Genomic DNA, 19,109 nt, shown 5'->3' with positions numbered 1-19,109 from the left:
GTCACTGTTCTGCTTTTACCTAATGTATTGTAGTCGTTACACCCAGAGCTGCAGTCACCGTTCTGCTCTTACCTAATGTATTATACTCCTGTTACAGCCAGAGCTGCAGTCACTGTTCAGATCTTACCTAATATATTGTACTCCAGTTACACCCAGAGCTGCAGTCACTTTTCTGCTGTTACCTAATGTATTGTACGCAAGTTACACCCAGAGCTGCAGTCACTTTTCTGCTGTTGTAATTGTGAGCTGCTTGGGAGGGCCAATATCTTATCTTTCAACGCCTACATCATGTCACTTATGTGGTCACTGTGCACCATGCCAGAAAAAAGCAGGTTTTCTCAAAAAATAAGATGAAGGCCCATTAAGACCAATAAGCCTGTGTCATCCCAGTGTGCAGTTTACCGGAAGAGAGGGTGATAGATGCCCTTGTAGATCTCGTGGAGGACGCTTGAGAAGTTGGATCCATTGAAACCCAGTTTCACCCACAGCTATCTGCAAAACAAAAAGCCTACACTACATACCACTTCACCACTTCTTAGCCCCTTTCACTGGAAATGCAGATAGTTTATCTCACCAGGGTGAAACTAGTGAGATGGGCTTGGGAGATATTCTGAAAATCAACCTCCCATCCCATTTCTAAAAGAGAGAGGTGTTATGGAGGAATTATGGATTAGAAAAATGAAAATCCAATATCTCTGGACACCTGTGCTGACAAGGTAGGTAGGAAGAACATACGTTCTCTCTATATTTTTCTCACTAGCACATGGAAGCTAAAATATGCTGGAGAAGATAATGACTCCTACATTAGATGGCACATCGCTAGCATACCAAAAATATCACATGGCACTAGTAATGCAATATTTCCATTCAAAATCGATAATAATCTGACATTAACTCCAACCACGGAGATATCTATGATAGATGAACATAGTTGCTTCCAGGGCCAGACAAGAGCTGACACTGGGCCCTGGCATTTGAGAGCACACAGGCCCACCCGGTACGTGGCGAATGGGAAATACTTTCCTGCACTTGAGGGCTATGGCTGATTTGGGTATATGTCACATTGTTTTAAATAAAACTTGCTATAAACTACACATCATCATCGAAAGGAAAAACTTAACATAATGTGTTTCTATGGAGCTGAACGCTCCTGTCCGAACCACCGGCGGCAGTGCCGGGTATTGAGGCGAAAGACTCGCGCAAGTTTCTCGCATTGCACTCGCAAGTGTGACCCCGGCCTTAGTGGGTAATTCTGATTGTGAGATGGGAGTGATTACAGACAACCCTCACCGTTCTGCTGCTGCAGTCCAGGGGAACGCCCTGCAGATGTACCTGGTGTCTACTGGAAGCCTCACCACCAGGGGTTCTAGTGAAGACTCAGTAAACACCTAGTCACATCCCTACAGAGTAAGCCCAGCGCATGGTGTTGTGGGTCCATATGGACCAGAGTTACAGCCACCCACCAGCGTTATAGCCGTATAGCAAATGTGGTACCAATATTCAAGAAGGGAACAACATCTGCACCTGAAATTTATAGGCTGGGAAGTTTAACTTGTACTGTGGGCAACGTTTGAGGATTTTGTAAGAGATGCTTTCCTGGAGTATCTTGATAAGATTAACCTAATTTCCCAATATCAGCATATGTTTATGAGGGATCGGTCCTGCAAACTAATCTGATCAGATGAGATGAGTTCTAGATTGGGCCAGGGAAACACAGTGTATGTTGTCTATCTGGACATTTCAAAGGCACTTGGTATGGTGCCACACAAACGGTTGGTACACAAAATTAGAGCAATGGGACCAGGGGAAAATATGTGTAACTGGGTTAACACCTGGCTCAGTGAAAACAGGAAACAGAACGTAGTTATTAATGGAACACACTCAGATTGAGTCACAGTTAACAGTGGGGTGCCACAAGGATCAGTAATGGCAGGGGTGGACATATATTGCTCAGGGTTGAAGGGGTCCCGCATCAACCGCGCACGTCTAACTGAAATATTGCATTGCAGAGAACCCAGATCAGAGGTAGAAGTTGCGGGACAGACTGAGGACAAGTGATTCACCTAACATGTCTTCCTGCACACTTGGAAAATGTCCTTCTCACCAGCTGGACTAGGAAGGGTGGCTCCTGCACTAACCTGTTGCTGCTCTTCAGTGTATGGAAACTACGTACCTCAGCCTGCTCCTGTGAGGCTAGCTGGTCTTAGGTAATGATCATGCTGACTGGCTGAGGTGTCATCACCTCTTTCATCCTTCATGTGCATAACGTGAATGTGAAGGGAGGTCACGTGGGACTTGTGTGACAAGGGGTGCGGCATTCATCCTTGCGCAGCGGAAGATGCCAGGAGACACCAAGTGACAGAGCAGATCAGTGCAATTACCAGAACTGCCAGATGGCCGGACCAGCTATGATGCGCTTCTGTGGGTTCAAGCGCCCGAATTTTCAGCCATTGGAAACCACAGAAATGTAATATTAACCCATAAAATCGTGTTTAATTTGCCTAGGATGATTAAAGTATGATCAGAAATATGGCATATTATTCCACTAGGAGGTTCCCATGGAAAAATATAACATAAGTAAGAATCATGTCCTTGCACTTATCATTCTATGTATACAATTAGCCATCCCCCCTCACCTGACCAAGAGAGCTGAGGGGTGGGGATGGTCATAACCAGGATGTACAATGTGTGTTGTAGATCTGTCCTTCTCAATTTCAGCTGCGATTTCCTCAGTCAGAAGGTGTCACAAATTCTAACCATAAGACGTTTGTCTATTTAGCCCTTCTATTTTTATACTGTTTTTGCCAGGATGTATTACTTTTGTTATTTAATCTTTTGTAACTTTATTAATACTTTATTTTTTTGTGTGTATTAAACCTAACCTCAACCATGAGAAGAGAAAATATCATACAATCATACAATGTGATTATCTGGATTTTTTTAAGATGCTGTCTCTCACAGTTGAAGTTCACCTGTGATAAAAAGTACAAACCTCTCCATTCATTGTAGGTGGGAAAACTTGCAAAATCTGCAGTATATCGAATACATATTTTCCTCACTGTACCTCGAAATCATCAAACTAATGCTTTGCCAGAAGAAGATCAAAGTTTTGGAATGGCCCAGCCAAAGCCCAGACCTGAATCCTATTGCGTCTTTGGGTTTACCAGATTTGGAACGCTACTGCATGGAAGAGTGGCCAAAGATTGCCAATTCTAGATGTGCCAAGCTGATAGACTCCTAGCCAAAAAGACTGGTAGCTGTCATAAATTCAATGGGTACTTCAACAAGGTACTGGTATAATGGTGTGCATTTTATATGCAATCACATTATATCAGTTTTTTTTTCTTTTTAGATCCAAACAGGTTTCCGTTTACTCTTTGACTTCTGTGTACAGTTCTGAAATGAATCTTCTTGGTAAGAATTTTTTTTGCAAGTCAAACACTCGCATTTTAACAGGGGCGCATAGACTTTTTATATCAACTGTACATGTTGTATCTGTAAACCCAATATATTTTATATTATTTTTTCTGGACATTGCAAATTTTTGAGACTTGGTTTATGCTAAAAAAAAAGGCTATAAACTGAGTAATAAGGGCAATATTGTAGAAATTTGAATATAACTTGATATTGATTTTCGAGTTTTCACGTTATTTATTACAAGAGAAATAAACATTATTGTATTAAATAATTTATTAATCTAAAGTGAATGTTTAATATACAATATTGTGCAAGAATAAAATTTCAGTACATAATGTGGGCAAATAAATAATATCATTATAAAACATGCTGTTTAGTTTGCAAGAAAGCTGAAAACAAGAACATAAACTAAGCATCTATCACAAAATGCTGTTTTAGTAAGGCCTATGAGGTTCATCCCGCTCAGCCCTCTTACAATACACCAGATTACTGGCCTGAATTAATGATTGTTCTGTTCCCATCTGTAAAGAGGCCAGTAATCGAGGGCTAATCTATTTGTATATAGTCGATTGGTGCTCATTAAAAAGAATAAATTGGCCCATCTAATTGGACCCTTGAAGGTACAGTATCTGGGAGAACTGAGAAAAAATAATCTTTTTCTTCGGTCATTGTACACTATTTTTAAGAAAGATCTTAGAGACTAGAAAATGACAAAACTTTTACACAGAACATCATCATTTAGTAATCGTGACGTTTTCTACGATCATATAAAAAACTACAAATCAGATGTGATGTGATATGATATTAAGTGACTATTCTTTATCAACAATAATGGTCCCTTGCTTTCGGATTTTATCTACTTAAATGTGACTTTTAGGGAAGTACAGTAAAATCACTGCAGAACTGATTTTAGGGAAATTCCTGTGAGAACTATAGTTTCCCATGCAAAATTCCCCTCTGGGATCATTAAGTTTGATGTCACTCTGTTGTCTCTCATGGGTTTCTGAATAAGTAAGGATATTGCTAGTCATCTCAGTAGAATGGAGTTTAATTCTTTTTATTAAATTGCTTTAAATACGCCAGTTTGCAATTGACTTGCTTTTTTCACTGAGCTGTCGTCATTCTCCTTCTGAAAGAGCTTTTCTCTTCCATGATGTACAGCTAGTTTCCAAGGAGATTGGAAAAATAGAGTTTGGGCTCATTCCCACATGCAGAGCAATCGGACGAGTGCAATCCACTAAAAAAAAAAAATCAGACTGCACTTGCCCCAATATTTCTCTATTCAGCATGTGAAAATAAATGTAGCATGCTGCAATTGTACCCAAAAACTGGATCACACGCACCCATATAAGTCTATGGGTGCGTGTGAAACATCGCACTGCACTCGGATATCACTTTAGTGCAGTGTGATTCCCGCCAACGCCGGCAGCAGAGGAGATGGAGAAATTACTTTCTCCGTCTCCTCCGCAGCTTTGCTCCGTTCCTCTAAGCGAGAGCATCGGAGCACTGACACTCGGCTACAGCTCGCAGCAGCTGAGTGTCATTAGCATATAGCATCCGATGCTCTCAGGAGAGAATCGTTGGATGCAATGTTATCGGGACCCCATCCTTCGGCTGAGTGTACGCAGTAGTTACATTCACAAGAGCACTTGATTCCTAATATCACAGCCCCCTGTCTCCAGCACATTGATTTCTACACAGCAGTTAGCTGCTCACCTCCCTCTCAGCTTCTGACAAGCTGCTGCTATAAATCTTGCAGTCACTAGTCCCTCACCATCAACTGCTTCTAGAGTAAAGCCCCCTTCACACACAGCGAGATCGCTAGCGATATCGCTAAAGTGTCACCGATTTTGTGACGCAACAGCGATATCGCTAGCAATATCGCTACATGTGACACTTATCTCCGACTGGCCCACCCCCCCCCCCGCTGGATCGCTGGATATCGCTGATCGCGCAAGAGCAGGATGGTCCATTTTCTCATCGCCGGCTTCCTGCTGGGGCCGACAAGCGATGCATGGACTCAGGCGGAAGACGTCAGCAGAGCTGCGTGTGACAGGTAAGTAACGACCGCCGACCGTTGCTGCATCGCTGGTGAGATCTGCCTGTTTGGCAGCTCACTAGCGACTATTTAGCGATGCACCAGCGATCCTGACGGGGTCGCATCGTTGTTGGGATCGCTGGTGCATCGCTAAATGTAACGGGACCTTTAGTCTACAAATCATGGCTTTTACTTTCCTGAGAGGTGGCTTCTTCTGTTATCTTGATGTGTAAATATAGTGATAACAATGATGACTCAGAACAAATCACTGATACTGTTTCAGCAGAGCTTGTGCTGAGCTTTATAGTTCTATTAATCCTCTAGTTCTGCAACTCACCAGAACTGTCACTCAAGGAGGAGAAGCCATCCCCCTTCCACTCACCCAGATACCAAGCAGTAAGAAGACTGCAGAGTTATGAGCAGCTCAAAAGTCAACTTAAGAATAACCCTATAATCTCTTCTAAAAAGCAAAAATAGTTAAACGGGGAGCACATGGAAGAACACAGTTATATTGTAGATTACTCTATGGGATGATAGAAATTTCTCCTCCCAACTTATAATGTTAACTTAAATTTCATAGCCAAAAATGTTAGCCTCAGACCTCTAAGAGTGCATATGTGACCCTTGCAGAAAGCCTATTAGTCCCACTTCTCCTGCCCATACACCATGGATCAGTAGCAGTCCCTGTCTGTAAAACACCATGGGGGTCAGTTCTGTTTGGGGTTGCGTTGCCATCATTTGTGCCAAAGTGTTTCTCAGTTTTTGATCAAGTTGACACATCTTTAAATACAACACTTTTGTATAAAGATGTTTTTCCACTTTTCCAGCTATCTCCTCTATCAGAGTGAGAACTGAAACCTTTATTGTGACTTTTTCTTTAAAAATTGATAAATCTGGTGTAGTCCAATTGGCAATTATAACCACATTTCCACCTACTTGTTAAAAGTGGTGAAAGCGACATAATATCACAAAAAGTCGCAAATTTTCATAGAAAAACTAACAAAAAAACACTGATACATTTCCAACATGTTGGAAAAGCTACAAATTTGTTTGCCTGTAGAGTAGCAGGCAAAACTTGCAGCCTTTCACTAGGGCCGGGATCACACATGCGAGAAAGTTGGAAGAGTCTCACATCTTAATACCCGGCTCTCGGATCGGAGCGTGCGGCCGCATAGAAATACATGCAGCCACACGCTCCGCTCCTGAGTGCCGGTGGCAGTGCTGGGTATTAACATGCGAGACTTGTCCGAATTTCTTGCATGTGTGATCCTAGCCTAAAGAGGAAAGTAGATCACCTTTGCAAATATGGTACCTTGCTTTACCTATTAAAAAGACTCTATATGTTATAGGGGATCTCTATCTACAGGAGCGTTCACAAGCAATTCGCAGCTAAAAATGTTCAGAATTCCTGCTTGTGTACAAAGCTTGTGAATTACCAAATGGAAAGTTTAGTCTCCAGCAATGTGGGAAAACCTGTCTCTTAGACTGCAGTGCGCATTGCATGAGTTCAGTTAAATGTTACATTTTAGGGCCAATTACTAGAATTAGGGACACAGCTCTGAATGATAACAGATTGTAAGACAAGCTGTATCTCTGGGCTAGTGCACAGTACACACAGCCATTTGCTTTAGCTGTAAAGTAGCATTCAAAAATGAACATATACTTTAAAGACTTTAATCGTTACTGGGCATCAGAAGATTATATCATTTACACAGTGTGTACCTTGACATCAACTGTCATTGGGTTCATCAGAGTCTTAACTATTCTGATTTATTACGATACTGCAAGAGCATAAATATTTAAAAAAAAAAAAACAGTAATTTCAGACATGCATAAAAAAATAAATCTATTAAATGGACAGTAGTATTTGCAGCATAATAAGAACGGTGATTCAACAAATCACAATTTCTTTTTGTTTTTCAAAGTATATTTACGTAATTACATATTAATGAGATAAATACCGAATTAATATATTTAACCAAATATTTAGTAAAAGCAGTCTCTTCCGCAATGTCTTTTATGGAGTGTTTAAAAGGTAGCACCATTAGTGGGTGTCCAGGTTTTCCCCAAGTTATCCATACATCTGTTTGAACTGGTAGCATTCATTACAAAATCCATTGCACTTGTTATTGCCATAGTGATCACACCCTGGTGCCCGACACCGCAGCTTAGGTGTATCTTCTCCAGATAACTTATGATGGCTTCCTCTGTGCTTGCACTGCTCACAAAGTTCATCATTTTTGCCTGTAACTGGGTTTCTGCAGACATCTCTGGCGCAAATTTTTATGTGATTGCCAGTTCGATTTTGTCCAGATCTCTGAGGATAAAAATTATTTTGATTTCAGACATGGACTGCTTCAAAACATTTCCTAAAATAATTACTCCTATTTGAAGGGAATCTATCACCAGATTTTTGCCATGTAATCTGAGAACATACGTACGAGCGACATTGTTATGTCACTTGAGCCCCGCAGCCTCAGCGGCCAATATTGGGATGCTGTGCACCTTTTTCCCTTTGACAGGTGGAAGCAGTGAGTACAGCAGCCCAATAGTGACCAATGATTGGCTGCATGTGTCATAACAATGTCACGCAAGACCAGTGCCAACATTGTTGGAACAGGAATGGTGCAGAAGTTAAATGGAACCTGTCACCCCCAGGGCGTTTTTCAGTTAAAGATCCACCTTTAGCTGCACTAAGGCTGCATTCTGTGAAGGTGGCTCTTCTGTTTCTGACCCCTAGTAACGCTGAAATATCGACTTTTATAAATAGCTCCTCATACCTGTAATGTGTCCCGTAGGTATGGTGTGTCCTCCTGTATCCTACCATCCGTCCATCATGCCTGTCCGGTGTCTCGGCGCCACCCACCATCTGTCCATCATGATGCACCTGAGCGTCGCTGCATCCTTCTGATTTGAATGCTGGCGCCTGCGCTGTGACAAGAGTTCCCGGGCATGTGCAGTGTGCGCTGCCCGAGAACCGACATCAAGTTATTGCGCCTGCGTGTTGTGGAGGCTCAGATCCCGCCCCACAGTGTGTTATGATGTATTCACACTGCGGGGCTGTGGCCTCCGCAACAAGCAGGCGCAATAGCCTGATGTCGGTTCTCGGGCAGCGCGCACTGCGCATGCCCGAGAACTCTTGTCACAGCGCAGGCGCCAGCATTCAAAACAGGAGGCGGCACCGACGCACATGGGCAACATGATGAACAGATGATGGGCGGCGCCGAGACACCGCACAGGCATGATGGACAGATGGTAGGCGGCTGATACAGGGGGACACATGTTTTTAATACATCAGCATATCACTACCTCTGTTTGTCTTTGTAATCGCTCCTCTGAATTCCTTGCTTCCTGATATCTTTGGCTCTGAGCTTCAATGTAGCACTTCTGGCAGAATCCCTCAAACAATGTGCTGCCTAGCGTGCTGCACTCACGGCCCAAGCACCGACTCATGTTCTTGAAGGCAGCCACACTGACATTGCTTTGTGCTGATTTGTTGGATTTATTCAATTTAACTCCTGGAAAATATAAGTCACATTATTATCAATATTAGTGGCAAAAATAACATCTGGAAAGCTTGTACAGACTAAGAAGAATAGCTTGTTCCATGTACGGAGGTGGCTTTACATCTAATCACTTAGTAGCTCAGAAGATCCATGAAAAATATCTGCTGCCACTGCCTAATCCGGCCATAACAAGCAAGAGAACCAGTACTTTCATATAGACTGCTGTGTGATTTATACAAATGCCACTCAGGGTGAGGTGAATGCTCAATATTAGGCTGCCTAGTAGAGAACGGAGGGGATCTAAGAAACGGCAACCCTGAACTTTAGGTGCAGGCAAACCATTGTCAAAGGGCAACAGTGTAAGCAATACATTCCATTAATGCAGTTTGCAGACCTGAATATACAACTATTGTATCATTATCTACAAATCAGCATTTCACAGCTTCATTTTTCTCATTTTCAGCGAGCTAGAACGATGCTGGTACTTCCTCACTCTCATGACCAACTGATTGAGTTAGTGGCTTCAGTTAGCAGCTCCCCACATTGCAATGTGGGAATATATACTGATTTTGTATAGCTTTAAAGTATAATACTTCTATGTATATACAGTTAGGTTCAGAAATATTTGGACAGTGATACAAGTTTTGGTGTTTTAGCTGCTTACCAAACTATATTCAAGATAATGGGGTTATCAATATGGGCTTTAAGGGCATTAACATCCTAATTAGAGTAAGGGTTTAGGGATTACAACTCTTTAATATGTAGCTGCCATTTTTAAAGGGGCCAAAAGTAATTAGACATTTATCTCAAAAGCTATGTAATGGGCTGCATAGGCTATTCCTTTGTTAATCCAGCATCAATTAAGCAGATTGGAGCTGATTCCAGGTGTGGCGTTTGCATTAGTTAGCTGTTGCTGTGAACCCACAACATATGGTCAAAAAAGCTTTCAATGGAAGAGAAACAGACCATCATTATGCTGAAAAAAATAGAAGAAATCCATCATAGAGATAGCAGAAAGGTTAGAAGTGGCCAAATCAACAGTTTGGTTCATTCTACAAAAAAGAGCTTACAGCCGAGCTTGGGAAATCAAAAAGGTCTGCACATCTCCATGATTACAGACACTGTCATTGTATGAGTGGTTGTAACCATGGATATCCAGGCTACTGCAATGCCCTGCACATGAGATAAGCAACATAGCAAATCAGAACTATACTGCATTTCTTACTGTAGATATTTGCTAATATTATTATACATACTACATAGTTGGATAGGATCTTTGAGATGGGAATACCCCCAAGGCAGAAAGATTCACAAACAAGCACCAAACTGAAGTCAGCTGCAGTAAAGCCATGACAAAACTAACCTAAAGGAAACCTGCAAAGGTTTCTCTTCAAAGTATTAAAAATGGACATTATATTTATAATAATTTAATTTGTCCAAGTACTTTAGAGACCTTGAAATGAAAAGGCGTTGTAGATAAATGGATGGAATTCATAAAAGTTTTGCAGGATATTTTTGTTCAATCCCTTTAATTAAACCTGAAAGTCTACACTTTGATTGCATTTCGGTTATTTCATTCTAAATAAAAAATAGTGGCTTGCAGATCCCAAATCACGACAATTCTCTTACTGTCAAACATTTCAGGACCCAACTGTATAAACCTGCACCTTTACTACTAATAAATATGTAATATTTTTTTTATTAGGAAAACGATCAAAAATGCAGAGAAATTACCTACCACTGTTTTCTTTATACTCAAAGAAGCATAGAGTGCAAAATCCTTCATTTGGCAGTGTACCAAAATATTGGCAACCAGGTTTTCTACATTTTTGGAAAGCCGTCCTCTCTTCTATATTGTAATTTGTCCCAGACTGTGACCCAGGAATTGATGTCTGCCTCTCAGTGCTAATGGCCTCTTGACCTGATAAATTCACAAGGCTCCTTGACAAATTGACAGGATCAGAGACAGACCTCTGATGTAGCAAAGGGGGGATGCTGGAACTGTGGGAGTGTTCTGTAGTCCGTTTAAAGCAAGAACTGCAAATACCGTTAAAAGTTCTAGTGGCGTGCTGAAAACATATATTGCACCTAATTATGTCAGTAGTCCTAACCCTATCAGTGCTGTTACCTAGCTGATGATGCCTGGCATTGTGACAGTGTTCACATAGTCCATTCAGCTCCACATTCAAAGTAAATGGGCATTCGGCTGTTTTACATTTCATTGCATTCGTTTCGCTGAAAAGAAAAACGCTGGGTGCTGTTGCCAGTGCTGCAGCAGGGTCTGACAACGATTCGCCTGTTCTTTCACATGACGGATCATGATATTCAGGCTTGAGATGTATGGGTTCACCCATCTGTATTTGCGCCTTAGTCCTGTCAGCGGATTTCTGTTTCTTATCGAAGCACTCATGGCAGTAGGGCTGCGTACTGACTGACATGAAGAAAGGACAGTTTAACGTTTCACATTTCACTTCAACGAGAGACAGCTGAGGAAGGGAAATCTCAAATCGGCTTCTTCCACCTTTGGTCTCTTGCCACCTCTTGTGTTCATGCTGGACCAGCTGAAAATAGTCTTCTACCAAATTGATTTCCTTGGGTAAATTGCTTTCATCAAGCCTGCAAAAAATTAAATTAACCTATTAAATATTTTCAGACAACTTAAAACTATTGAAGGCGGTTTTCCCTAAATTCTATGGGCCAAGGGCAGTTGTCAACACATGACAAGACCAACATTAAAGGGAGCTGTCAAGTTGGCAAACTCTAGTAACTTGCAGCTGTATTATTAATCTGCAGGTTAATAGCATTATAATGCTACCAGGTCGCCTTACTAAAAGTGCAGCTACCAGGAGGAAATTAACTTTATTCCTCTTAGGAGCCGCTGGCTTGAGCCATTGCTCAGTACACAGTGAGGGGCAGCTGTAAGCAGACCCCGGCACATTGATTGACAGCCCGCTCTGCAGTGCATCTGTGCAAAACTGAGCTGGCAATTAAAGCATGTGGACATGCTTACAGCTGCTGCTCATAATACTGTTGTGACTGTAGCCGATCTGGGCACTCTTCTATGACTGAAAGCCAGCAGCTCCTGGGAGGAATAAAGTTTATTTTCTCCAAGTAGCCAAACATTCAGAAAGACAACCAGACAGCAATGGAATGCTATTAACCTGTAGAATAGCACGTATATCTGCATGTTAAAAATGTTTGAAGACATGACAAGTTCCTTTTAAATGCCTTTTCATTTAACAATTTAACAGATATTTGTAAAACTAAGTATTGGTGGCATATTTCGTAGCTCCAGTACACAATGGTTGATAGAAACGCTGTATGTCACTGACTGTGTAAAGCAATGTGCATGATTACAAAGAAGAACCAACCTGGCAGTGTTTACTAGATGAGTGGTGCCACGCTCCCAGGACTGCACCGGCACCTCCAGCACATGCAAATACTCCTTAGTCAGCTTCTCCCTGGATTGCTCTTCATGGTCCGTTAAAAAGTGCACTTTCATATCTTCAAATCTGCCTTTTTCATTAAGCACCAGTGGGACAGCTCGGATTTCTGTGTGCATAAAAATTGCTATTATCATCACTATTAAATAATATTCAAGCAGTAATACTACAAAGTGAAATAAAATGTAAGAAACTAAAATCTTTCTTGTTCAGAAGAGCTGGACGTACCTGGTCCTGTGTCTTTCATAGTGACAAGAGGTGCAAAGTGCTGGCTGTCATAGCCAAGGATAATGGGGTATCTATAACATTCCTGTGCAGGCCAATGAAGAGGTAGGTAGATTCCAGCAACATTAAGAGGTGAAAAACTGGAGCCAGACTCCATACTTCTGAACACATTATCTGTTGGGATAGAATTTAGAATAATTACTAACATGCTTTCAGAAAATATAACATACTTGTAAAGGACTAGGGCTCTGCTTCATATGCAGAACAGGGCCACGTCTAAGATGGGTTGTATCTGGCAGTGTTGATCACTTAGTGCAATTTCAACCTTTGAGCAGAGGTGGCACTGTTTTTGTGAGTAAAGCAGATTCTCCCTCCGAGACCGTGATCAAACATGTGAGAAATTCGGACGAGTCTCGCATGTTAATTCCCGGCACTGCCACCGGCACTCGGGAGCGGAGCGTGCGGCTGCATGTATTTCTATGCAGCCACACGCTCTGCTCCCGAGTGCCCGGCGGCAGTGTGACTTTCTCACATGTGTGATCCCGGCCTAATGCTGGACAACACCTATTTAGTAGACTATTGTCTACTAAAGGGTTTTTCCAGAATTCTCAAATATTAGCCCCAGCACATTTGCTCTTTATGCCATTTACTCTCTTTAGCTTACTATTTGTAATGTATAAATCTTTAAGTCTGTAATTTTTGTTTTGTTACCTGCAATAACAATTATTGACCTCCGAAGGATGTTGGCCAACACAAATATGTGAATCTCTTCAAGGCAATTGTACTGGAGGCCACTGTGGCCTACCGAGGTATCCGTGGACGCCATATTGACAAGATGCTCCCATTCATCATCCCAGTTCTATAGTTCAAAAACATATACAATTAATTATATTTCATTTTTTGAAAAAAAAAATCATATTTATACAATCCATTTAAAATGACAAACATTAAAAAAGAAACCCAGCCAAAATGATAGACGCATGTGTGAAAGTCTGTGATCTTAGACCTCTATAGAACGCTGAAACCTATGGCAATGATCGGAGAAATCTGTCAAACAAAGTTATGAAAAGTTCAAAGGGGTTTGATCTTTCTATATAGACGTTTCATTCTAGTATTCGTAATGGTCCAAGAAAAACAGACCAATTTACAATAACGAAATTTCAGAAATGTAGTTTTAATGGGGTATTGCCATCTCATACATTTATTCTATATACATGGGATATGGTAAAAATGTATAGTAAATGAAATTCCCACTCGAGAACAGGGTTCTGGTCTGTGCCACTGCTGGACTTGCATCTATTATATATTATGACATGTTTTGTAAGTATTCCATAAATATTTAAGATGAGAATGCCCCTTTAACTAAATTTATTCTTAAAGGGGTTGTCTGGTCTAAACTGATAAGTCTGTGGTCACTCTGTGTGATTGCAATTCGCCAATTTCTAAGCCAGGACCGGATGGTATGAATGAGTTATACATATTCCTGGCCACTTGTATTGAGCAAGGTCACACCCGGTATAGTGATGGGGCCGTCCAGTGGACGTAGTAGACTGGAGGGCGCAGCCTCGCTTCATACAAGTGTATGACAGCGAGGCCGCACCCACTGGCCGGGAGTATGTGTAACTCATACATACCTTTTGGTCCCAGCTCAAAAATCAGCGAATCCCCAAAGTGCACAGTTTGCGGGATTGCTGGGGGATCGAAACTTAAAATCTGCCATTTACACTGGCATTTACACTGTGTCTGCGTCTGAGTTCTAGAAGCTAACCTGTCTCAATAAAAACTGAGGGAACGTCTTACCCGTGTGTCATAACGCAGTTCTGTCTGTTGAAACACCGTGGATTTTACACAGTCCAGCTGCCAGCGGAATTTAAAGTTGCGGGTATCTGTTGTCTTCAGGACATTGTGCAATGTTTTCCGGAGCACTAAATCCGTGTCCTGTACACCCCACATATACATGGACACAGAATGCATTAAACAGTTGCCATCACCTACACAGAGGTAAAGATAAAGAAGATATAAATTGTGTGAAACTAAATAAAGTTAGAATTGTGAAATATAAACTACTACACCCATAAAAATAAAAAAAAATTCTGTCATACTCTACACTAAAGAGCACAGCACAGTGCAGTGTCTGCACCAAAAATAAAGTGCACTGCGGTACTGAGTGCTGGAGATCGCCACCCTGGAGATCTTTCCTAATGCTCGGAGCAGGGGTTTCTACCTGATAATTATACATTTATAGATGCAGCAGGGCTGAGTTTGCCTTGTGGGGGAGATCTAAGTACAGTTATGCAACGAAACAGGTGCTTGTGCTCATTTAGGGTATGTGCACACGTTGCGGATTCTGCTGTGGATCCGCAGCGGATTTGGCCCTGCGGATCGGTAGAAGTTTCTGCTGCGTTGTACAGTACCTTTATAGTCAATGGAAATTGAAAAACGCAGTGCACATGCTGCGGATTTTTCCGCGCGGATTAGCTGCTCCATGACCAGGTGTCAAAATGCAGGGGAAAACCATGACCTGCGGATTTACCTGAGAATTTAGCCAAATCCGAGCGGAAAAATCCGCAGCACAATCCGCAACGTGTGCACATGCCCTTACTATGGGGTTGTGAAAAGCGAGGGGGAAAATCTGATCACCATGGGCAATTATTGCAGTTTTTTTTCTTCGTTTGTGTGTTACCTATGCTCCGTTATTTCAAGTCAGTTAAATGGCAGTCTATAAAAAAAATAAAATTGTGAACTGACAGATTTTCCATTTGTAAGTGGTAGGAATTATCTAGGATAAATAAGTGGTTAATGCTGATAGTATTAGCACCACGTTATGAACATGTGAGCATTATCAAATAATGGGACATAAGAAACAAGGTCTACAACTCACAGGGCAACATGATTTCTCCATATGCATAAAGTCTTCCCCACTGTAGGTGGTACAGGAAAAAATCTCTATCTTTGTACCACTATAGATGGTAAATTCAGCAAAATCCCACTGTTCGCAAATTGGGAAATTTCCCTCCTATTGTCAAAAGAAGAACAAAGCGACGAGTTGTTCTGCGCACACAGAACCAGCAGCATAAAATTCCATGTCACTTGGAATTTCCCAGCGAGAGGCTCTGCGAGAAGCAATTGGCTGAAGTCTATTGTACTTTTTTGTTCTTTCGACATTGTAGCAGACAGGACTTTCCAAAAGGGTGGGGACAAGCCTGGCAGGATTGCATATTCATCAGGCAAGTGAAATCAGTGCAGCCAATTCATGCCGGAGTTTTTCTTCTCTCTTTTTCTCGAGTTTCAATTCTGATATGACCATCTTCCTCATTTCCGTCATTCTTATATCCTGAAGTATATGGGGGTGAATCACTCAGACAGTGTATTCTGCCACTGCAGCTCTTGGGCTACGCTCCCACAATGAGTTTTTGGAGGGTTTTTGACATTGCAGATTTTCTGCGCCCATTAAATAAAATAGGCAATTTGCTTATTTTTTTATTAAATACGCAGAGTAAACAAAAAAAATCACCAAAATCTTATTGTGGGAACGTAGCCTTAAAGCTGTCAGCTTATACGGCAGGTATTCAGGCATTGATAAACCACGTTCCCACCTGTAAAAGCACTGCGATTTTTCTGTAGGTGTTTGCCCCCAAATACATGATAGCAATCTGTTCTGATTATTGCATTTTTTAAATGTGCTTAGACCTTTTTTATATGTTTCTGGTGTAGATTTAATGTATCATTTTATTTTATTTATTTTTTTAAAAGTGTTTTTAATGCAGAAATGCTGCAATTCTGAACTTAAAAATGCAAAAGCGTTTTTTTACATGCATTTTTTCATAAAAGCCTATAGCCAAAAAATACACTCACTTGGCTTGAACTGTGAAAAAGTGGAAAATGGCCTTAGAATTGCAGGGACTTTTAGAAATATTTCCCAGTCCCACATTTTCTAACTTGGCAATGCTGTTTTCACTGATTACATTGCCAACAGCAAACATTGTGTAAAATAGCGTAAATGCAAGGGTCACAAACTGTTTTATACTTGGTCGTATAAATGGGAACTGCACACTGTCATTACGTCTGGTTTATAGTGTCCGCTTTGTTCACTTTTCCTTCAGGGTGGGCATGTTCGATGTATACATTGGGAAAACTGCAAGTACCTATTGTAGGCTGAATATACTCAGTGGTCTTCCTTGACCTGAAAGAGGCCAAAACTCTATCCTTTAGGCTATGTGCACAGGCTGCGGATTCACCCGCAGATTTGTATCTGTAGATCCGCAGGTAAAACCGCAGCTAAAATGACCTGCGGTTTTCCCTGCGGATTGACCAGCGGATTTCCCCTGCGGTTTGACACCTGGACAATGGAATAGGTGGTAAACCGCAGCGGAATCCGCAGAAAGAATTGACAAGTCAATTCTTTCTGCGGATTCAAAACCGCAGCTTTTCCGCAGTTGAAAATCCGCAGCATGTGCACAGCAGATTGTAAGTCACATAGATTTACATTGTACTGTACACTGTCTGCAGAACTGCTGCGGATCCGCAGCGGCCAAATCCGCAGCGGATCCGCAGCAAAAACTGCAGCGTGTGCACATAGCCTTAGGGCTCTTACTCACATGCGAGAAACTCAGACGAGTCTCGCACGTCAATACCTGGCACTGCCTCCGGCACTCAGATACATGGAGCCGCCCGCTCCGATTTCTATGCAGCTGAACGTTCCGATCCGAGTGCCGGGTATTGATGTGTGAGACTCGTCCGAGTTTCTCGCCTGTGAGTATGACCCCTTAGGCTTCTATCAGGGTGGCAAGCGGTCTGTAAAATTGCTGGTGTGCTGTCTGTTAAGCAAATGGACGCAAACTACGACCCGAGCTAAAGCAGATCCCCAGGTTCCCTTCCATGGGCTCATTTGGCTCAGTATTTATGCAACTGTTACAAAATAACTGTTTTCTCCCTTGTAGATTACTTGTGCTTATACCCAGCCAGCATTCTGCTACCTAAAGCATGAGGAGGACAGATAGATTTCCTGCGCTTTGGATGACACGGTAGGTGTATGCCACAGACAATCTCAGACTCCCTTAGGCATTGTAACTAAGCAGCAGTCGTATTATTAGACCCACAACTGCAAGAAAATAACACCGATCATAGTCACAAGGGACACAGACTGACTAACCACCGTCTCACCAGTCACCTGGCAATGAAGTCACACTAAATGGCTTCAAATAAAAAAGCTGAAAAATGCTCTGCATGAATAATAAAATACTCTGATTTCAAGATCTGGATGTCAACTAGAAAGTTTCTATCCACTCACAGCAATGAACGACCGTTGTTTGAAAACTGTGAGGAATGAAACAGAAAGTAGAGAGTTGTGGAACTTCTCAATATACAGGTATTGGATATCAAACTGGGAAAAAAAAAACCCTGGATGTGTGTTTCTATGCACAGGAGAATATTTTTGCAACAACATATAAAGATAATTTTGTATTCAGAGTATAAGACTAAATTCATATCATATTTGTATCCTATTAAAAAGCTTATTTTGTCAGGGAAAAAAAATGTTGTCAAACAGGATCCCTATACTCTAGAATCATAAATTTACATTATAAAAAAAAAAGATCTGTCAGGATCCAGTTGTTCAAAATTGTGACATAAATGTATCCTGATGGACATTTGAAAGGGTTCCAGTAAAAAGAACACACAGATATCGTAATAGGGTAGCCAAACATGAGTTAGGAAGGTGCTGTGTGTTATCTTGTAATGTTGCTGGCACCGAGAACCTCAGAAAACACACTTGTAACATGAGACTTGGAAAACCCAGGAGATAGCAGGAAATAATCATGAGAAAGTACAAAAAAAAGCCCCCAGTGTCATCTGGTTTTGTGTTGAGCCTTCATTATTTAATAGCAATGGGGAAAAACTTCCTAAAATATTTTATACACATAGTATACCATATTTGCAATTACAGAGGATACTGAATAAAGGCTCAAACACACTGTCTGCTTTGCCTAAGACCCTCTGGGATACTACTCCCCCTATATCATTCATGAAAATTACAGTACAATCTGCACAACACACCGTTCTACTGTATAATCTAATAGTAGTCACACACCAAGACCACCGAGACGCCACAGCGACACAGACAGTGGGTACACCTACTGAACAGAGTAATAAAGAGAGTTTCTTACCATTTGTATGTAGGGGGGCAAGTTTCTTCACTTCTTTACAAGCATTTAGCTTCTTGTGACTTTCCAATGCAACTTGCATTGATCTATTGAAAAGAGTCTTTTGCAGAATCTCTCGAAATCTTGTGCAAAACTGACAGATCATGAACAGTTCTATAGTGAATCGGTGCATGGTCCGGAAGTGGTGGATGATGCCATTGCTGGGCTTCACTATGTCCTGTGGGATCCTCTCTCGGATTTTCACAGCTTTCAGCATGTTGCTCATGTACAAGTCTTGGGGAAGGACCTGCTGTGTTGCCATCTTTCTGATGAATGGTGA

At 41.5% G+C, this 19,109-nt stretch overlaps 1 protein-coding gene across 6 annotated transcripts in view; it reads right to left on the bottom strand.

The window, feature by feature from the left end:
* Positions 1 to 3,672: 3,672 nt before the first annotated feature.
* The window catches only part of TNFAIP3 (TNF alpha induced protein 3), a 35,302-nt gene continuing 19,865 nt past the window's right edge, over positions 3,673 to 19,109 (bottom strand). For 2 of the 6 annotated variants that reach the window (XM_073575903.1, XM_073575904.1), the window contains exons 2-9: positions 18,794 to 19,095; positions 14,430 to 14,620; positions 13,341 to 13,488; positions 12,633 to 12,803; positions 12,333 to 12,513; positions 10,700 to 11,577; positions 8,765 to 8,973; positions 3,673 to 7,772 (exon numbers count right to left, since the gene is read on the bottom strand). In XM_073575903.1, coding sequence (XP_073432004.1) covers positions 7,527 to 7,772; positions 8,765 to 8,973; positions 10,700 to 11,577; positions 12,333 to 12,513; positions 12,633 to 12,803; positions 13,341 to 13,488; positions 14,430 to 14,620; positions 18,794 to 19,091 — 2,322 coding nt within the window. In that variant the 5' untranslated portion in view covers positions 19,092 to 19,095 and the 3' untranslated portion in view covers positions 3,673 to 7,526. Of the gene's footprint in view, positions 7,773 to 8,764; positions 8,974 to 10,699; positions 11,578 to 12,332; positions 12,514 to 12,632; positions 12,804 to 13,340; positions 13,489 to 14,429; positions 14,621 to 14,731; positions 14,839 to 15,510; positions 15,985 to 18,793; positions 19,096 to 19,109 lie in introns of those variants that run through there. The other 4 variants (XM_073575908.1, XM_073575905.1, XM_073575906.1 and 1 more) reach the window with 4 other exon arrangements.

Source organism: Dendrobates tinctorius, unplaced genomic scaffold (assembly GCF_039654945.1).
Source record: "Dendrobates tinctorius isolate UK_male_01 unplaced genomic scaffold, ASM3965494v1 ptg000046l, whole genome shotgun sequence".
In the NCBI taxonomy this organism is placed as follows: domain Eukaryota; kingdom Metazoa; phylum Chordata; class Amphibia; order Anura; family Dendrobatidae; genus Dendrobates; species Dendrobates tinctorius.
This window is presented reverse-complemented; position numbering and strand designations above follow the sequence as displayed.